This window comes from Eptesicus fuscus, chromosome 6 (assembly GCF_027574615.1).
Source record: "Eptesicus fuscus isolate TK198812 chromosome 6, DD_ASM_mEF_20220401, whole genome shotgun sequence".
In the NCBI taxonomy this organism is placed as follows: Eukaryota; Metazoa; Chordata; class Mammalia; order Chiroptera; family Vespertilionidae; genus Eptesicus; species Eptesicus fuscus.
This window is the reverse complement of record NC_072478.1, coordinates 85536213-85558087: the sequence shown is the minus strand read 5'-3', so window position 1 is coordinate 85558087 and position 21875 is coordinate 85536213. Positions and strand designations below refer to the sequence as shown.

Genomic DNA, 21875 nt, shown 5'->3' with positions numbered 1-21875 from the left:
ATATAAGGTAAGAATCTAAGTTTATTTTTATGGTTATAGCTATTCAATTTTTTAAGCACTGTTAACTGATCGTAAATGTAAGGTATCTAAATTCTATTCCACTGATCTTTATGTCTGTCCTTATACCCAATAACATACTGTTGTGCTCACTGTTACTTTTTAATAAGTTTGAAGTCAGTTACTGTTAAGTGTCCCAACATTTCTATGTAAATACTAGGTTCAACTTGTGAATTTCTACCCAAAAAATAGAATAAAAAACGTCTGCCAGAATCTTCATATGAAATAAGTTGTATTTGTAGATTAATTTTGGGAGAATTACCATGGACTACCTCACCATTTATTTAGCTCTTTCATTTCAATGTTTTGTAGTTTCTAATGTACAAGTCTTGCATTTGCAATTTTATTTTTACATATTCTATTATTTTGTGCTATTATGATTGAAATTAATAATTTAAATTTTGGATTATTGCTAGTATATAGAAATACACTAGAGTTTTGATCTTGTATACTGAAACCTTGCCAAACTTGTTTATTAGTTTTAGTAATCTTTCTTTTTGTGGATCATTAGGGTTTTCTATATATAATGTCATGTCCCTATAATTAAAGACAGTTGCTTCCTTTTCAATCATGATGTCTCAAACTAATTAAGAAATTTGGCCTTACATTGGCTAGACCCTCCAGTTCAAGTTGAATAGAAGTAGTGTATTGAATAGAAATGGTAAGAGCAAACATCTTTGCTTTCTTCTCAATCTTAAGGTCAAAGTACTCACTTTCTAACCATTAAGTATAATGTAAGCTGTAGATTTTTCATAGATGCCCTTTATCAGCTGAAAAAGTTTGTCTATTGTTAGTTTTCTTGTGTAAATTTTTATCTTGAATGAGTGTTGGACTTTGTTAAGTGCTTTTCATTCATCTACTAAAATGATCATGTAGTTTGTCCTTCATTCTATCAATATGGTGTATCAAATTTTCTGTTGTCAAACCAAACTTGCATTCCTAAAATAATTCCTACTTGGTCATGGTTTTCTTTTTTATGTTCACTAATATGTTGTTTAAAATATTGACATCTCTGTGTATGAGGGATATTTGTCAGTTTTCCTTGTACTTGTCATATCTTCGTTTGGATTTTATATTGGACTAGAGGCCCAATGCACAAAAATTCATGCCCTTGAGGGGGATCTCTCAGCCCGGCCTGCCCCCTCTCACAGTCTGAGAGCCCTTAGGGGATGTCCTACTGATGGCTTAGGCCTGCACCCCTGCCGGAGGTGACTTGCCAATCAGGGGAAGGCATTTCCCCCATCAGCCCCTTGCTGCTGCTGCCTCTGGCCTCCCTCTGTGGGAGGTGACCACGCCCATCAGGGGAAGGTGATGCCCCCATCACGCCACTGCTGTTGCCACTGCCGGCTGCCGCAGCTGCCTAAGCATCGGCCTGGCCCTCGCAGCAGCAGCTGTTGTGGCTTTGTCCGGGAGACATGGTCTAATTAGCATATTACCCTTTTATCAGAGATAACATTGGCTTCATTAGAATGAGCTGGTAAGGTTACCTACTCCTCTATTTCCTGAATGAGTCTGTAAAAGATTGGTATTATTTCTTCTTTCAATATCTGATGAAAATTACAAATGTAGTATCTAGATCTGGTATTTTCTTATGGATTTAATTATTTTACTTGCTATAGGTCTATTTTGGCCTTCTATTTCTTCTTGGGTCCATTTTTAATAATTTCTTTCTTTCTAAAAATTTGACCATTTCATCTCAGCTATCCACTTTTATGGCATAAATGTGTTCATAATATTCCATTATAATCTTTGTGATTTCTCTAAGATATATATTTACACTGTATATTTCACTCCTGATTTTGGAAATTTTTGTTTATTCTTTCTTTTCTAGGTCAATTTACCTAAAGGTTTGTCAGCTTGTTAATCTTTTCAAAGAACCAACTTTTAGATTTGATTTATTATTATTTTTTTTATTTCTTATGATTTGTACTTCATTAATTCCTGCTCTAATCTTTATGTCTTTTCTGCTTGCCTGGGGTTTCATTTGCTCTTTTTTTCCTCTATCTTTCTTAGCATGGAAGCTCAGATTATTAAATTGTGACCTTTTATCCATGGATATGGAATCGATGATACAGAGGACTAAGTAAGGGACTTGAGCATCTGTGGATTTTGGTATCTGTGAAATCCCCCATGGATACCGAGGTATGACTGTATACTACTTTAGCTAAAACCTGTTGAGTCTTGAATTATTGTGTTTTTGGTTATATTCAGTTCAAATTATGTTGTTGTTTTTAAAAACAAAAAACAAACACAAACTAATTTCAGAGAAAGGGAGAGGGAGAGCGAGATAGAGTCATCAGTGATGAGAGAGATTTATCATTTGGCTGCCTCCTGCATGCCACCTACTGGGGATTGAACCTACAACCCAGGCATGTGCCCTGATGGGGAAATAAACTGTGACCTTCTGGTTCATAGGTTGATGTTCAACCACTGAGCAACACTGGCTGGGCTCAAATTATGTTTTAATTTCTGTCATGTTGTTTCTTTGATCCTTCAGTTATTTGGAAATTTCCATAATTTATTTTTCTTGGGGGTTTTGTATTTAATTCTGTTGTGATCAGACAACAAACTTTGTATAATTTTAATTACATTTAATTTATTGAGATATGTTTTATATCCTATTATATAGTCTATCTGGAAGAATGTTCCACTGTTACTTGAAAAAATGCACCTTCTGCAATCACTGGGGAAGCATTCTCTATTTTTCAGTTTAGGTTCAATTAACTGATAGTGTTCAAGTATTGTATATCTTTGATGATATTATGTCTAGTTGTTTATCAGTTTATGATAGTAGAGTATTAAAATTTCTAAATATTATTGTTGAATTGCCTATTTTTCTTTTAATCCTATTTGGGGCTTATTGATATTCTTGAATGTAAAGATCGTTTTTTCATCAAATTTGACACCATTTAGGTCATTACTTCTTCAAATAAATTTTTTGTTTTTCTGTCTGGTCTATTTCTGATATTTCTATTGTATTCCTATTTGTATTGTCAGGCTTGTTGTTATCTCAAGGACTCCATGACTGTTCATTTTTCATCAATTTTTTTCTCTGTACTTCCACTGTTAATTTTGGTTGATCTTTCTACAGGTTTATTAATTCTTTTTATGCAATCTAAAAGCTGCTTTTGAACTCTTTACTGAATATTTCATTTGAGTTACTTTTCAGCTCTAGAATTTCCAGTTCTATATATGTATGTGTATACCACAGAAGTGGAAACCTATAACTCTTAAATTGTTGTTAGAACTATTGTCCTAATGCAAATATATATATATTTTTTTCACTGAAAATCTCTATTTGTTTATTCATTTTTATTATTTTTAAGCATGGCTTTCTAGGTTTACCCCCTGGATCTGTATAACTTGTGGCAGACCAATTATTAGACACAGTTTGTGCTCAAATACCTCAAGCCAGTGAGGCTTCTACCCTGTGCAGATGGACCTGGTGTACACTGGGGAGGGCATTCAAAGATCAGGCCATTTTTGCATCTACTCCAGCATTTGTTTTACACTGGGATTTTTCGTGTGTGTGTTTTCTAAGGACTTGTGCACAGCCTTATAGTCAACCAGGACTATGTGAATTGCTTGGTCTCTATTTGGTCTCTGCTGCCAATGTGGAAGAACTCAGCCAGAAATACATTTGCCCCAACCATGCTACAACCTCGGGCCACCCCACCTTACTCTTAGTGACAGTCATGACTTATACCAAAAACATCTCTGCGTATGATTGTAGCCTACTACCCAAAATTAGGTAAGCTCCTTTCAACAATGGCAGTGCTGACCCCTATATCCTACCCTGCTTTGGTAGATCCTCCACAACAAGGAAGCAACAGAGGTAAGATGTATTCCTTAAGCAAGAGCATTGCAGACTCCCACTGTTCTAATCCAAAGGTTAGCGGTTTTTCAAGCATAAACACTTGTCAGATTGACACAGGCTGCCGTTCTTCAGTTTCCAGAGTGGTCATAATGATTGTTTTGTTCAATTTGTTTAGATTTATAGTTGAATTTTGGAGAAAAGATGTGCTGACCTCTTTATTCAGCCATAGCCTGAAATGTGACCACTCAGGGTAATTGTATGTTGATTCATAAACCACATTAGAATAATTAAAAAGAGAAAAGTATAGACTCATTTTACTTATAAAAATAATTTCAAATTTCTAAATAAAATGTTAACTTTCCAAATCTAATATTACATTTAAAATACAGTATAATTAAGTATGATTTACCCTTAGAAAAGAATAATAGTTTATCATTAGCAAATTTATCAAGGAATGTAATTCATTAGGTTGAAAGAAAAAGTCAGAAAATTATTTCAATAGCTGAAGAGACTGTATTTGATAATGACCAAAATATATTCATAAGATTAAGAAAAGAAGGGAACTTCCTAAACTTGCCACAATTTATGGAAAAAGTACCTATAGTAAATATTATACTTAATGGAGAAACTTTAGATGTATTCCCTTAAAATAGGGGAGAGAGGGCAGTTTGATGTTCATTATCACACTACTGTTTAATAAACGAACTCTTAGATCCTGGCCAATAATATAAGGAAAGAAAAAGAAATAAAGGAGTGTTAAGATTGAAAGGGAAGTTATAAAATGTCTATTATCTGCTAGTATATGCAGATAATGTAAGCAACTACCAAGAAAAAAATAGAACTAATAAATAAGTTATAAGAATTAACAAAAGGTATTATAAAGTTGTTCAATATAAGATAAATCTATAGAAATCAATAGAATTTGTCTATACCAACAATAACCAGATAGATATATCATAAATAACAAAATAGCAATCAAAGTAGCAATACATTTACAAATTTTCTAGATATTAGCAAAAATTATAAAAAGTCCTGCAGAGAATACTTTTAAATCTCATAAAATACACAGAAAGTATAGAAATTAAGGAGAAAGTATTGTGTGCTCTTGATTTGAGAAAGTTAATATTCTAAAAAGTGAATTTTACTCAAACTAACTTATAAATTCTTTGTATCCTAATCACATTGGTTCCTATACTCAAGTTGGGGGCTTTCATAAATTCAGTGATATTTTTATTTATAATAATTACATGAAAAAACAACCTATGCATAGGTAAATCACATTTGAAAAAAGTGAACTAAGACAGAAAACTTGCCTTATTAGTTATTAAAGCAATAAACTAATCTGAATAGAATTGAGAACTCAGAAACGCAAATATACACATATGAGCTTAGTAGCCTATAAACTTGCCAACCTAAATCAATGAGAAACACGGAATCAATCAATCAATCAGTCAATTAATTAAAAACAAGTCTAGCATGGACTGAATACGTTAGAAGTTAGAAATTATGAAGAATTTGACTAGGATGACAGAAACGAAAATGGTGAAATGGAATCAAATTTGGATAAAGTATTTTAGAGACTGCCAACAAGACTTATTTATGGATTGGATATTAGAGTTGGGAGGTGAAAGAATGGCAGCCTAGTAAAGAAGAAATTGATGGTGAAGAGAGAGAGGATGTCAGTAGGAGGAAAATGCTTGAACAGGTAGAGTACCTTATTCTGAGAGTGAGTATCAAGGCTAATTTTTGATGGGAAAAATATAATCAGAAAAAGTTGGTAGATTTTTCTCTTTTACAGTGAAGAGAGAAATAACAAACACAGTGTAATTGCATTAATCCTTTGCACTCTCTTGCTTTTTTCTTCGATTCCTTTATTCTAATGCTAACTGTGTCGAGTCACACTCCACATCTGAGTGCAAAAGGTTAATCCATTCAAACACCTAAAATAAAATCTAGACAGATGGCCAAACATTAATTGTCTTAATTTATAAGTAAGTAGTTTCCTAGAGAGCAAAACATGTAACTTTAAGAACTTTACCCAGAGGTAAAAAATTCTAACTCAGGCATAAAACGTTAACATTCTTAAAATTCTGTAATTTTATTTCTCAAAAATTCCATTTGATGAAAATTCAGTAAATGTGCGTCTATATATGAAAACATCTGACTTGTAATATTTTTTAAATAGTAGGTTTGTTAAGATTGGGATGTGTGTGTGTCATTTTTTTGTCATTGCTTGTATTTTGCATGTTTAAACACCACCGATGTACCAGTTTTTCATAAAGGAAAAAGAGGAGGAGAAGGGAGAGAATAAATCTTACAGAATGAGCCACTCTCTAAATGTGACAAAGGTAGATTTGATTGTTACTAATAAACTGTTCTGACCCCCAATGATTTTTAGAGTACAGAAGCAGGTCCTTTTTGCTCAGAAAAAGGATTTCAAATTGACTGAGTGGTGATTGTGTTATTGTTTTAAAAGTGAGACTGGCTGAGCCCAGCAAATAATTTGACTAGACTTTCTGTGGAGGCTGAGGTTCTCAGACATTCCTAATTAACACTGACAAGGAAGATGGTAGCTTAGTTAGAATAAGGATGTTAAAGTAATTTGGGCATGTCTGCCATGACAAATCATTTTCATTACTTGTTACACACAAAAGGAAGAAGAGGAAGAAGGTATTGGAGAAGTTAAATAGAAGACCTGGAGTGGTGTGAGTAGTTGTCAGGATACCTGGCAATAAGCCCAGTTTGTCAATAATTCATTGTGAGACATTTGTAGGTTAGAAATTTTCTTCAATCTGAACCTAGAATTTTTATTCTTTTGCATAAATAAAATACTTTGTATAAGTTAAAAAGTATAAAGTGAAATAATTGTATGTTAGGTTGCATTTATGCAGCATCTTTCATTTTATATCATTTTTTTATTTTTAAAGAAGTTTTGTTTTGTTCTTTACCACTGAACACTTTTCTCAAACAAATGTTGGCCTACATCCAATCTGGAAATTAGATAAAGATAAACAACTCTAGTTAAATTAGAACTCTTCAGGTATTGGAAAAGATAGGCAATAGGAAGTAAAAGAAAGGGAAAGGAAATAAAATGAATCAAATGCCTGCTAGCACATGTTAAACACTGTAGCTGGCTTTTTAAACTTGGTTTCTCATTTGGTCCCACATTCCATTTCAAAGATGAAATAAATGAGACTGAGAAATACATAAATGGTCCAAGTGACGACAATAAATAAGAGCTCTGAGATTTGAATTTAGTTGTACAGTCCCATGAAGGCTCTTGTTGGAGTTAATACAGAACAGGAGGAATGAGAAAGGACTATGGAAGGCAGGCGTCACACTGACTTACTCCTCCTTTCAGCATCTGTCAGTGACCAAAATGTTTGCAGAGAGTTGGGTCATGGGTTGGGCCTACAGACTAGCTGTACCAGATATTTAGCGCACCCATGGACTAAGCCATGTTCCCTCCTTTCTCAGTTGGCTTCACAACAGGTATGACTTAATAAGTAGGAAATAAAGACTTCTACATAGAGTAAAACTTAATCTTGAAAGCAAATACGGCAAATTGACTCCAAATAGTCTCTTACCTTTGCTGGGTCAGTGGCTCCAGTGGCTCTTGCTAAATGCGTGGCCCTTTTCTGGTTTTTGGCTTCTTTTTCTCTGGAAGAGAGCAAGAAATAGCATAGCTTAGACATACCTCCCAACTTTTAAGGATAACAGCATACATGGTGAACTTAATTCTGACTGTTCTCCTCAGCCAAGTCTGGCAGATCCAAAAATGAGCAGAGGGACCATAAATCTCTCCTCAATACTGAAAAATATCTCAAACATGGTTCTATTGGCAAGAATCTATATGTTTAAATGCACAGCAGATCAGTCCCCCTTAAATGCTTCCAACATCCAGGTGGTTACCAAATTTAAAGCCATCTGTACCCTTGTGGGAATGCTCTCTTTGAAAGACCATATTATTGACTGAATACTATTCCGTTGTGTAACTGTACCACAGCTTTTTTTATCCACTCATCTACTGATGGGCACTTAGGATGCTTCCAAATCTTGGCTATTGTTAATATCACTGCAATGAACATAAGGGTGCATATATTCTTTCAAATTAGTAGGAAATTTTACCTTTTGCAACAGCATGGATGGATCTGAAGATTATTATGCTAAGTGAAATAAGCTAGTCAAAGAAAGACAAATACCAGATGATTTCAATTATATGTGGAATCTAATGAACAAAATAATCTAACAAATAGAAACAGACTCATAGGTGTTCGAAGGAAAGGGTAGGGGAGAAGTGGGTAAAAAGGATAAATGGATTGAGAGAGAAAAAAGAACAACTTATAGACAGACAACAGTGTGGTCATGACCAGAGGAAAATGGAGGTGGGGGGAGGTGGAAGAGTTATGGAAAAGGGGGGAATAAATGGTGATGGAAGGAGATTTGACTTAGGGTGGTGAATATACAATACAATATACACAGGATGTATTATAAAATTGTATACCTTAAACCTATATAATTTTATTAACCAATATCACCCCAATAAATTCAATTAAAAAAAAAAAAGGAAAACAAAAGAAAAGGAAAGACCATATTCTCGATGTATAAAAATCTGCCTTCCTGTTTTGGACCCAGTTGCAACCTCTGAGGACCCAAAGGACAACTTAAGAAATTTGAAGATAATGTTTATGCCTCATACAGTCTCCTTCTTTGCAGGTTAAAAAAAAATTTATTCCAAATCATTTATATAGGTAATTAACATAATAATGGAGTGAGTGACTTCTTAGTGCTAAACTGCCTTATGTGTCTTAAGCATTTTATATTTGTTTTAAATTAGTTTTCAGTAAACTTAACATTTCATAGTATCGGTCTACTATCAAAACATCCATTGAAACAAGAAGGAAACTTTATGGTAAATAATAGACCTGCTGGTTTACATTCAGCTTCCAAGAGAATAAGAAAGGATTCTTCAACCTTCCCTGGGCCTCACCCCACTCTACATCTTGCCCTGCCTTCCCTCATCTTCCCACAGTCTCTTCTTTAGAAGCAGCACGTGTGATCAGAACTTCATTATGTCAATATTATTGAATATGTCAAATGAAATCCCTTGACACATACCAGGCTGGCATTTAAAAAGCTAATTATCTTAAACGGGTAAGCTTAGTATTGGCGTGGTACCAGTGTTGAAGTTTGGATGTTGGTCAGAAATTGAGAACGACCTCCCTGTTCAAAAACAAATGAGGCCACTTTGATTTGAGGTTTCGCAATTGATAGCTCAAGCCATCTTCTACTTTTGAGGTGTCATTGGAGAGAAGGAAGTCAAGTTAAGAAGCACTGCATAGATGTTGGTTAACTTCCTGGATACTAAATCTTTCTGAATTGCAGGTAATTGCAAGCTATAATTAACTTTTTAATCCATTTCATTTTAGCATAATCCCAAATGTCTGAAGACACTGGCAGCTCACAGAGTCAGGGTGTATCCTGCTTAAATTCTTCTCCTGGTTGGCTGCCACAAGAAAAGTTTGACATCATTCCCAAGGGGCTTTTCTCAGTCCCTAAGGTACAACAGGATCAGGTCTTAACAGGCCCACGGAATCCGACTTTCTTTCTTAAATTAACTTTTCAGAGCCAGGAAACTCAAATTGCAACTACATCCTCAAAAGACTATTAAGTTTTACATAAGGTATTCATGCTGGGCCCTCTGGGTGTTTTGGAATACCATATGTTGGATGATTCAACCTTTCCAGGTGGGTGGCATTTACCTAACTTTATCTGATGAGAGATGCCAGAGTGATCTACAAACTATTTTTATTTAACCATTTAGATTTAGAAAGACATATTTGTCAAGAAATAAAAAGAATACATTTACTAGTTCAGAGATCAGCTGGTAACTCAAACACCTGGAAGAGAAACTTTACTCACAGTATCATTTTGCATGTGGCGCATTTGTTGAGGAATATTATTCCATCAGGGCTTTGAAGAAGTTTTTTATCCTGGGAACAGAACAGCTTCCCATTTTTCATCAATACCCGAAATTCACTGCACAAATTCTAAGGGAAAGATGAAAAAAGTTGTGTTTACTGAAACCTTATCAAAGCAAGACCTGCCAAGAAAAACTTCCTTGAACAATATTATTTAATAACCACTACCTCCTTTATATAGAAGACATTCACTTAGTTGTTACAAATAATACAAATAAAATCAGTGACTCTGTATATTGTGTATTGTCTATTGGAGATTGCAAATTCACCTAATAAGCATTCATCTAAAACAATTAATGGAATGGAAAGAACAAGGAACTGGGAATCAAAAAACTTTATATTTCATGGTTCCATTTACAAGTCCAATAGCCTTAGCAAATTATCTTCTCAAAGGCTTACTTAACCCTATCAATAAAAAGCATGGATTATAAATGTATCCATTTCACAGGTCTTCTGAGGATGAAACATAACACGTATGTAAAAAGCCCTCAAAGAATGTCTGATGCTTATAGATATTTAATAAGTCGAATCTCTTTCTCTCCTCTTCTTCCTCCTTTAATATTAAAGTTTTGTTTTTGTTGCTGTTGTCATTATCATTGGAATATGCTGATGGCACATATTAATCATCTAGCACACAGTGGGTCATCATGTGCTGTAAGAAGGACTTTGAAAAGTTGCTGGAGGACTGGGACACAGTGTGTGAACTGGACACTGTGAAGAGCCTCTGCCGTGTCAGCAAAGGAAGTACCCAAGACCCCAGCTTCCGGAAGTGTTAACAGTGGTTCAGTTAAAAAGTGGAAAACAAGTTAAAAGTTGAATGAAAGGACTCCTTGGTCAGATATGTTTGGAAAACATATTTATAGACTAGATCCTCTTCTGAAATGAAATAAACCTCAGATCCAACTAACTGACTTACTAGTAAAAGCTAACAAAGCTGCAGTTTCCAGACCCTTCACTATCACATCCTTGGGGAGGCCTAGTTGTTCTATATTTATTAGTTAGTTAATTAGTTAGTTAGTTAGTTTGTTTGTTTGTTTATATTTTTGTATATTCTCTGGAACTACTATTTTCCTATTCTGTGTGATATCCTTCAAGACAGGGTGTGCTATGCTCGGTTTTGGCTTTCTTTTTGTTAAATGCAGACGGCAGCACTGTACCAACTTTAGGGAGAGGGGAAATCATTCTGAATAATATTTTACCAAGTATTTCAGATATAACATTAATTTAAACTCCTAAAAAGACTGAGTGACATATAGGAGTTCTCCAATAAAATACATTGAATTAAAAAATGCATGAAAAGAAAGAACCCTCATTTTCAAAGATCTGTCCACTGTCCTTATTTCCACCTATTCTATTATTTAAAATGCTTTATATTCCCTATTAGTTTTGCAAGTCCACTGGCTCTTTAGAGCAAGTCTTTGAAATCTAAGTTTTTCCTTTGCAAAAGAAATAAAATAGTGCTTTCAGATGCTTGCATTAGACAAAAATTTATATCAAGTCTTTGCTCCAACTCCAACAAATACAACCTCTTCCAAAGGATTAATTATAGAATTATTTTCAGCTTCCTATATCTTTACAATAACTATTCAATCAATCAACAAACACTTATGAAATTACTTTACCAGGTATCATAGATATAACAGTATATAGAGAAATCCTTGTTTAAATGTTGGTTACCACCTAGTGGGTAATGGTGTATCTCACCTAGCCTCTTAAACATAGAGGCAGTTGGTAGTGTTTGAAAAATGATTAATGGTGAAAAAAGGAAACTCAAAAATGTAAGAGATCAGCCCTGTGAAATTTTGCTAAGGACAACCTACTGAAATATCTCTAAATTTATGGCCAACACCCAGTGATCTTATCTGGGTAGCACAGGAATAATTTCTGACAACAGACTGACAAGTGGGCCTCTGAGATCTGTGTCTGGTCTTTAATTTTATAGTATCTTATGCCAGCATTGCAAGTTACTGCTTAGCATGCCAGACATAAATGATTCTATAAAATCTAAGTAGAAATTTTGTCAAGAATCAGAGAAGACCCCGGTCTCTTCGTAATAGAAATACAACCACTATAGTCTTGGCCGGGTAGCTTAGTTGGTTAAAACATCGCCCCAATAATACATCAAGGTTTTGAGTTTGATCCTCCGTCAGGGCACATGTGAAAAGCAACCAACGATTGCATAAATAAGTGGAACAGCAAATCAATGCTTCTCTCTCTCTTCCGAAAAGATCAATCAATCAATCAATCAATCAATAATAATAATAAAAGAAATACATCCTTTGTGAGGCAGGTCTTAGGGAAAGTATTTAAAACAAGATTCATAACACTTGAATAAAGCTTTAAATAGTTTTTAGCAGTCAATTGAATAAGAACATTGTCAATCAGGATATTCCTGAATCAGACTTCTCCAATGTCAAAATTAGATGAGCCCCACTCTTTTTTTTTTTTTTCCCAAATGAACAACCCAGGCCTAGAGAATAGGTTAAGAAACTTGTTCACAATGTTTAACTAGTTAAGATGAGACTCAACACTATCCTTTTGAATTATGAAACAGGAAAAGGCTGTAAAAATCGAAAGCAGTGGTTGGGTTTTTCTCTGGGGAAAATATAATATATTCCCAATCACCATAATAAAGAGGGTTTTGAAATAGGAGCTGATCTAGACCAAAAAGAAATGGGGAGGTGGAGAGATGAAATCCCAGCAACGCTTTACTTGCAGTCTCACTTGCAGACTTTGGCTCGCTTTCTTTGGTTATTGTTACTCTTGTTTGTGTTTTCCCCACCACTCAGGAACACTGGAGCCCTCTAGGGCCAAGCTCTTTCTGTTTCCATCAGTGGCTGTTATATAGCCCATTGTCTTCCATTGTCCCTCCCCAGACATCATAACAAAATGTGCCAGGGAGTTGGCATCATTCCTTGTCTGTGTTAGAGCACTAACAAGGTTGCTTTGGCTTTTTAATGATCCTCTGTGAATGCAAATATAAGCACATGGTAGAGATCCTTGCAGTTGCTACAGGACTTTTTCATGCTGCTCTGGCTCATGTTTATAACTTTCAACAAGTTACTGACTGAGCTTGAAAAATAAAATCCCCAGCACCACAAGAAAGACTAAATCAATAGTTTTCATTTCTGACAAAATATCCAAGTTCTGTGATCAGAAACATTTCCAGAGAAATAGTTACTTCTTGGTGTTCTTCTTGCTTATTCCAACATGAGAGGTGGCTCAATTTAGGTTTTTGATGTTTTAGTGAAATAGAGTTTAAAACCATAAAACGTATCAGTGCAGAGTTTGATACATCCACTGGAAATCACCGCAATTGTCATAAACTCTAAAAACAAATTATGGCTTCCTGAAAAATGAAGTTTGCACAATACCCTTCTTTTCACTGCAACATCCTAGTGAGCATGCTGTTTAATTTCCCCAAATACAGCCTTTTTCTTTTCTACTCTACTGTACCACTCTACTACACCATAGAGGTTACTCCACTTCTCCTTAATCGGCAAACAGATGAGATAATAGAGACTATGATGAAATTCTTTAGAACAGTCCAGTAAGAAGTTTCTTTTAAAAAAAATTGTTATAATAAAATATAGCAAGAGAATATTTGACCATGGTTCTAATAGTTTCATTGTAGAAAGGCGTTGTTTTAGTGTTTTATTATCTTAATGTTTATGACTTTTGGGAGATGTAGCAAATATTTGCTATATACATAGCACTGTTTTAAGTGCTGAATTAATGGCATAGTTGTGTGTGTGTGTGTGTGTGTGTGTGTGTGTGTGTGTGTGTGTGCATGTAACTGGCTCTTTTAAATTTTTTTCTAGATATATAAAATGATTAACTTCTATAGAAAACAATTCTTTTAGCTCTCAAACAAAAGGCCTCTAAGAAAGAGGTAGTAAAGCACTCTCCTAAGTCAGGGCCTCTGCCATCATGGATGCTTCCGCCTGGTCTGCTTTAAATTGAAAAACTATCTTCACGACCCTTCCCCATCACCTTCAGATCCCTGTTCTATTGTTAGCTTCAGGGAGAACTTACCTGACTATCCCAAGACGAACTAATACCACCTCCATCCCCAGAAATTCCTATCTTCCATCCTCCTGTATTTTTCTCCTAAGACTAATCATTATTAATGTACTATATGTCTTTACTAATTGACTGATTGGTTTGTCTGTTTTCCTCCACTGAGATGTAAGCTCCATGACAGAACAGTTCTTGTCTTTTTCCTTTACTTTTTAATATCTCCAGCACCTCAAACAAGGTCTGATTCATAATACATGCTCAATAAATATTTATTGAATGAAGTATATACACTGACATTATATAAGGTATAGCCAATCCCCTTTTAACATAATAATCACAAGAAAACTAATTTCTACTTCCTGTGTGTGTCATGACTTTCAGCTGTTAAACTGAAAAATACTAATTCACTGATGTGTTTGTGGAATTTTAAAGCATTCCTATCGCATGGTAGATCCCCTCTTGCTCACATCCAGTATTATTAATACAGTGATGTGTGTGTGTCTGAGATTCAAGCCTTGATTCATTTAGACCTGTTTCTGTGTTTTTAGCAAAAGCTATTAGCACCTATCAGTATAATGTGTCTGCATTATTAATATCAAGGTGTTGGCCATGAACGATTTTTCTTTAGAGATCTTGGAATGAATTCAGTGAACAGATAAAGCAGGACTAACCTGATTTTCATTCATACTGGCAGCATCTGGAACACAAAAAAACAAAAACAAAGTCAAAGGGATCTAAAATATTTAATAAGTAAAAGAAACAATTTGCTCAGTGCAGTGACTTGCTCACTTTACTGGAAATATGTTAGAAAATCACAAATTATTTTTGAACACATTGAAATAAAATGAGGGGATGGCCCCAGGAGATGAGTGTATACACTCAGAAAGATCCAATTACTTTGGAAAATAAAATTTATATGTTTTCTGACCCCCTCAAAATATCTAATTTCTAAAATCCCTTCATTAGCAGAGTATTTCAGACCTCTTTTAAAATTATAACCTAAATATCAATTATATCATATCAATTACAATTTGAAAGTATAATATAGCAGAAAGTTTAGATCATATATACACATAAAATTAAAATTTTCTGAATTCTGGTAACATTGCCTCCTTATGACAGATACAAAAATTAGAGATATGATAAAAATTAAGTTTAATTAAAATCACAGGCTATATTATACACCGTCAATATGAAACACCTTTTGCACCAACACATTTACCCTAGAAAAGTGGGCATCATTTGTGCATAATGTTTAAAATTCCATCTAGGGTTTCCTTTTAAAACATGTAAATGCTTCACAGCAAGATAGCTCTAAGCAAAAATCCATGTTCCCTCCAAGTTCAAGTAGCAAATGCAGAAACCTACCTCTGAGCTCCCACAAAAGTCCCTTCCCTTTTATAAGAAGTGCCTTTAATCCATTTAGCACAAACAAAATATGCTAGAGGGCACTACTGCTTTAAAGTAAGAATAGATGATTGAATTTAAATTGTTAATATTTTTATAAATATGCTATTTTATATATATATAAAACATACATTGAAGTTTTAAATATCTATTATATACATAATTCCTATAAGTATGAATTGATAATGCTTGCTAAGAGGGTCAGATAAAGAAGAATCCACTAGCTTTTTAGTACTAATGTAGAATTGCTGGAGTGATTTCCCATGGATAAAATTCAGATTATCTCAAGCTCCTTGCCATTTCTAAAGATAACAACATCGTTATAAAACCACATATATAATTCTTTAAAGCTCTGTGTCTGGCAAGATATTTTAGGATTACATACATTTATGTAATCTTGAATACTAAGTACGGGCAGGGGGAGGGAGACAAGTCTCTGCCCAGGGCTTTGTGGTTTGTGGCAAGAGGCTTAGATTACATGCAAATTACTTACCTTGTATGAGGCAAAGAGCCAGGCTCAGAAGTACAAGCACTGTGGTTATCTTCATGATGAAGATGATGTAAACTGGTTACAAGTCTGCTCCATGCATTGCTCGCCAGCTTGTGCTCGAGGACTGAACCCATGGCGATGCAGCTTACTTTATATATACCTGATGACACACACCCACAACAGCCAACGTTACAAAACCAGTTGTTCAAGGTCGTGCTAGACTTAAGATACCACATCAATTTAGCTTCTTCCATCCTTTAGGATCCTGTCAAGGTGGCAGATTTGAACAGATAATGTCTGCTTCCAAAGTAGTTCTAATATATTTTCATGATACCTCCTCAAAGGGCAATAAGAGATTGAGTCCAAGGATGTTACTCAAAGTTTAATATTCCATAGTCTTATATAGAAACTGAATTCTTCAGCCACACAGACAGACACATTACCATGTAGAGAAACATGTTTCTAACCTGGCTCCCTTCGTAAGTGGGAGGGAGGAGAAAAGAAGACAGATTAGTTGTACTACCAGTCAGGTAAACACTGAAAGATTTCACCACATCTGGAGAAAGCTGCTTTATAGGAAGAGAAGCAAGGATTCTTGTTGCTTCCATCCACAGATGTTCTAAGTGTCTCCATTCAGTGTCACATACTCGTACATAAGTTAGAGTTGAATGATCCTAAAAGATAACCCAGAAAAATTCTAGCGTTGAATACATGGGGAAACAAAAACTCGAATACATGGGGAAACAGAAACTCAGAGGAGGAAAAATGACTTTTCCAAGGACATGCAGTTTAGGTGGAAGAGGGCAGAGGTGGGACATGAAAGACCACAAACACCCTGGGCCGGTAGCTCGGTTGGTTGGCGCATCATACCTAGGTTGGGAGTCAATCCCTGGTCAGGGAGCGTATGGGAAGCAACGGATTGATGTTTCTCTTCCTCTCTCCCCTTTTCTCTCCACCTCCCTTCCCCTCTATCTAAAATAAATAAAAACATATCCTCAGGTGAGGATTAAGAAATAAAAGAACACAAGTTCAATATTTTCTCAACTCCATATACTGCTTCACCATTACAGACAGTAAAGGCAGAAACTTTGTAGAATCAAAGTTGGCACATAACTACTTCTTAAAATCCTCAATCTGAAGGATTATTTTATGTTCTAACACTTAATTTTATTTTATTTTATTTTGGAAATTTAAAGCTTTGATATATTTCTTTTTGGAGGGCACAATTCAATCCATAACACAAATTATGTAACTAATTTTATTTTTAGTCATTTTATTTATAATTTACTAATATACTTACTATATTTTATTTTTCTCTCTTTCCTTTATTCCATTCTTCTCTCATTGAGTAGACTTTTCTTTTGCTGGTTTGAAAAATCCTGAATTCTATTTTATGCTCCTAGTAGTTATTTTTTATTTTTTTTTTTATTTTATTTATTTCTAACACTTAATTTTAGAGTTAACCACACATCATTATCAGGAACATTCGAGACTCCAGGTTTAACTTTCTACAAAGCCCATTGTTCCCCAAGCTCCAAAGGTTGGGTTCCAGCGCTCCACAGGGTCCCACACCCATTGAAGGGAAGTTTTAAACTTTATGGGATCAAAACCCTTTTAAAGATTGTTTCAGAAAAGCTGATCTTATTTTTTCACTTATTTTTTCTCAGCCTCAATTTTTTAATATGTAAAATGGGGATAATAAAATTACATTGTAAAGCTGTTGTAAGAGTTAGAGGTAATTCATGTGTATGTGTGTGTTTGTAACGCTTGGGATAAGTATATGTGATAAGCTATGTAGTTAGAGATAGTTGGTCTTGCATTTTATGTCATTATAATGATATGTTTATAGTAGGTAATTTCTGAGATTCTAAGAAAAGTCAACATCTCTTGAACATGGACCTTTAACAACAGATTAAAGTTTACTCATCATAGAATAGCATCCCCAACACATTCTGATATGAATTTAAAAGTGAAGATATAAGTTCTTTTTCATTTTGCTATGTTCTAAACCACACAACCAAAACTAAGTCAAAGCATTAGCCATTTAAAACTTGCAAAAGTCATTTCTAAATTTTAAGCATCATTGATTCCCTATCACCAGTTATAAAAGTCTCTTCTAAATATTGACATACTAATGCTAACTTTTTATCTTTCATCTGCTGTGTCTGACTATATGAAATGTGTCCCAACCACTCACACTTATTATCAGTGGTAAGAAAGTATAATGCCTCACAAAATAATTGGTGACTGTGTAATATGCTCTGATGGACCCCAAATCAAACCCAAATGGATATCCCAGGAGTGGAAGTGGTACTAGGGTGGAACAAAAGAACCAAAATATGATTGCATCTCTAAAGAATCTCTGCTATGAGGAAAGGCTGAAGGAGTTGGTTTCCTTCTTACAGGGAAAGAGTTTCTCACTGACACCCAGAACCTCCTGAAATGATGAATAAGAGGCTTGGAACTGATAACCTCTTCCAGCAGGAGAAGGTAGTCAAGAGAAGATTCAGCGAGCAACACCAATATTGGATGTACATGTCAGCTGGCTCATGACATCAGCGCTTTTTCTCCATTTCATTTCAGGAATGTTGTTAATCCAGATGTGATTCATCACATACTCTGTTACTTACTCCTTATTTTGGGAAATCCAACAAATTTAAATTCAAATGGACTGAGGCTTTAGAGAATGAGGGTTTGAGTTATCAGTATACTTTTATAGTAGGTTATCAGAGTACTTTTTCTTAAATTCTAAATTCCGTATTTTCTTTTCAGCTCTTTTAATTATTCATCAAACATGTAAAGTCCTATTTCATCTTATTAAAAAGAAATAGAGCTGTTATAAAAATACAGATTTTATGATTCAACATATGTTTTGAGTGGCCTAGAATCTGTATTCACATAAAGGATATTGATAGAAATGTAAGAGATGAGAAAAGTATGACGTAAACAAGATTTTGCAGACCAATAGTCTTATTGAAGACAAAGGTTATTTCCAAAAATTCAAAGTTATCAGATCATTGCTCAAATCTTCTCTTTTCCTATGTAGAGATATCCTTGCTAATCATGATAGTTTAATATATAATTATAGTTTAATATATAATTACCATCAAACCACCTTCCACATCATTCCAAACAATCTGCTATTCATTAGTTCTCTTGATTTGGTTACACATACTGTGTGGTGGCAGAGTAGGTGTTATTACCCATTCCTTGCCAGCCCAAAATGGTACCATTAACAAAACCCCAGAGTAGGAACTAGGTTGGATGGTAATCGCAGCTTGTCACTTTCTCACCTTTTACACCCTACGTGGCTATCTCAAAGCCTTTCTGGCAATTCAAAGAGAACCCAGATATGATGGAGCTTTAAACTACATACAGCATTCTATTGCTAACATAGCTCTTTTCTAAAATCCTCTGCGCGTGCATGCGCATACACACACACACACACACACACACACACACACACACATACACATACACATTCATAATGACTTGGGGGAGAGAGGTATGTTATGACCATGGCTGAAAAATATGTGTCCCAACAGACCTTAGAAGATGAAGCAATTTCTTTTATAATTTCTTAATTTTTAATTGTCTTTTCTATCAGTCTTATATTTTTCCTATTAACATGTCTCTCCTATATTCTCCTTTATGAAAGACACTAATTGGAAAACAGCTTTTACACACTTTATTACCTTGAAATCATCTGAGAATTCCCTTCTGTTGGGCTAGAAAGGTAAGAAACAATAGAGATAAGCATCTCATTTTATCTAAGAACAGATCACTGAGTACACAGACCCTGCTATTTATAGATATAATTGTTGCTTTTATTAGATTAGGATTAAGAAAAACAAAAGTTTTAATATCTAATTTTTAACTATATTTTTTTATATTGGACTAGAGGCCCAGGTGCATGAAAAATCGTGTACTGAAGGGGAACGTTCCTTAGCCCAGCTTGCCCACTCTTACAGTCCGGGAGCCCTCAGGGGATGTTGCCTCTGTGGGAGGCAAGTGGGATGATCAGAGGAAGACATTGCCCCCATCACCCTGCCACTGCTGCCACCTCTGGCCTCCCTCTGCAGGAGGCAACTGGGCCATTCAGGGGAAGGCGCTGCCCCCATCACCCCACCACTGCTGGCCACCATGGCTGCCTGCCCTAAGCTCTCACAGCCACCGCAGCTTTGTTGGGAAGGATGTCTGGAAGGATGTTCAGTTGTCCGGTCTAATTAGCATATTATGCTTTAACTAGTGGCCTGGTGCACGAAATTCACCCTCAGCCCATCCTGCACCCTCTCCAATCAGAAACCCCTTGGGGGATGTCCGACCACCAGTTTAGGCCCACAGGGATCGGGCCTAAATTGGCAGTTGGACATCCCTCTCACAATCTGGGACTGCCAGCTCCTAACCACTCACTTGCCTTCCTGCCTGATCACCCCTAACTGCCCTCCCCTGCTGGCCTGATCTCACCCCCAACTGCCCTCCCCTGATGGCCTGATCGCCCCTAATGGCCTCTGCCTTAGCCCCCACCACCATGGCTTTGTCTGGAAGGAAGTCGATGTCCTGAAGATGGCTGGTCGACCTGGTCTAATTAGCATATTACCCTTTTAGTAGTATAGATAGATTATATAGGATAGGATTGCTTAAATGGGGGGAGGGGAGCCTTTTTCAGCAGGAGGAGATGCTCTTGGCAGACAAAAATACATAATCCCTATATCTGGACTGATAGCCAGCTATATGCACTATGCTGCCAAACCAGTCATTAAAAAATTGAACTGCTTTCTTACACTTTACACCAAACAGCTGTTGCCCTTAAAACCCCTCCTCAACCCCCACCTTAGGTTCTGCCTTCGCAGTTCACCCAGATTAGTTTCTGATTGGTCGGCTTCTATGCCAGTCAGTGTCAAAAGCTCTGCCTTATAGGCAGCCATTGGCTCCTCACACTTCACCCAGATTTGGTTCTGATTGGTGGTTTCTATGCCAGTCAGCATCTCTGGGCCTATCAATGGGCCTGATCAGAGAGGCGGGGCTGATCAGCAGCCCCAGCAAAGGCCCAAGTGAAAGAGAGGTGTGGCTGCTGGCCAGGCCCAGAGTGAAAGAGAGAGGCAAGTGCTGATCAACAGCTGCCACAGAGGCTATGGATCAGACCCTGCTTCTCTCTCCAGGCCTCTCTTCGGGCCTAATCTACAGCCCCCTTGGCAGTCAGTGCTGGGTCTGGGCTCCCGCAGCTGGGGCAGTCAGTGCTGGGTTGCTCTGGCACTGGTCGGTCGAGCCTTTGGTCATTTTAGATGTTATGGACCCTGGGTTTTTATATATTAGAATTATTATAGATTATATTTGGTTCTTAAATATAATATCCAGCTTCTCCCTACAGTTCATACTACTTGAACCCCTGCTCTATGGAACCATCGCCTGAAAATTTAGTACATTATAAAGTTTCCTAGGATTAATCTTGACTATAGAAAACAGAGGTTTACAAAGCTACAGTCTTTTTTAAAAATCACAATTTCATTCTTAGCTAGTAAACTGAATTTTGACAAAAGAGTACTGTATATTTTATATGTAAAATGTTTATGTATGTATACAATAAGCAAGACCAACATTGTTAGATTTATAAGCAAAATTAGAAAAAAGTGATCCATATATCTTTATAAAATTTTTGGATAGAAATATGAAATGTGCTAGCAGTTATTGTATACTTACTAAGTGATAGGTACAACAATAAATCTAAAGGGTATCATTCTATTTATTTTTTACAGGTAAATAAGTTGAAGGCAGGAGTCTATAAATTTCTCAAGGTTATACAGCCTGTAAGCAAAGGTCTATGCAAATGAGGACAGTCAATGCAAATAAAGGCAGTCAAACCCAAGAGCCTAAACTCTTAAGTACCACACACTGCAGTGACCACACTATCTACATCTTTAATAACTTACCTCAGATACTCACTGTTGGGACTGAATTGTGTCCCTCGAAAATTCATACTTGAAGCCTTCATTTCAGTACCTCAGAATGCGACTATATTTGGAGATAGGGCCTTTAAAGAAGTGACTGAGTTAAGATGAGGCAATTAGGGGTGGCCCTAACCAAAACTATCTGGTGTCCTTAT

At 35.8% G+C, this 21875-nt stretch overlaps 1 protein-coding gene across 2 annotated transcripts in view; it reads right to left on the bottom strand.

The window, feature by feature from the left end:
• The window catches only part of SPINK5 (serine peptidase inhibitor Kazal type 5), a 68766-nt gene extending 52882 nt beyond the window's left edge, over positions 1–15884 (bottom strand). For both annotated transcript variants that reach the window (XM_028145966.2, XM_054718020.1), the window contains exons 1-4: positions 15776–15884; positions 14547–14572; positions 9797–9924; positions 7462–7534 (exon numbers count right to left, since the gene is read on the bottom strand). In XM_028145966.2, the coding sequence (XP_028001767.2) occupies positions 7462–7534; positions 9797–9924; positions 14547–14572; positions 15776–15830 (282 nt within the window). In that variant the 5' untranslated portion in view covers positions 15831–15884. The remainder of the gene's footprint in view (positions 1–7461; positions 7535–9796; positions 9925–14546; positions 14573–15775) is intronic.
• Between the last annotated feature and the right edge of the window lie 5991 nt (positions 15885–21875).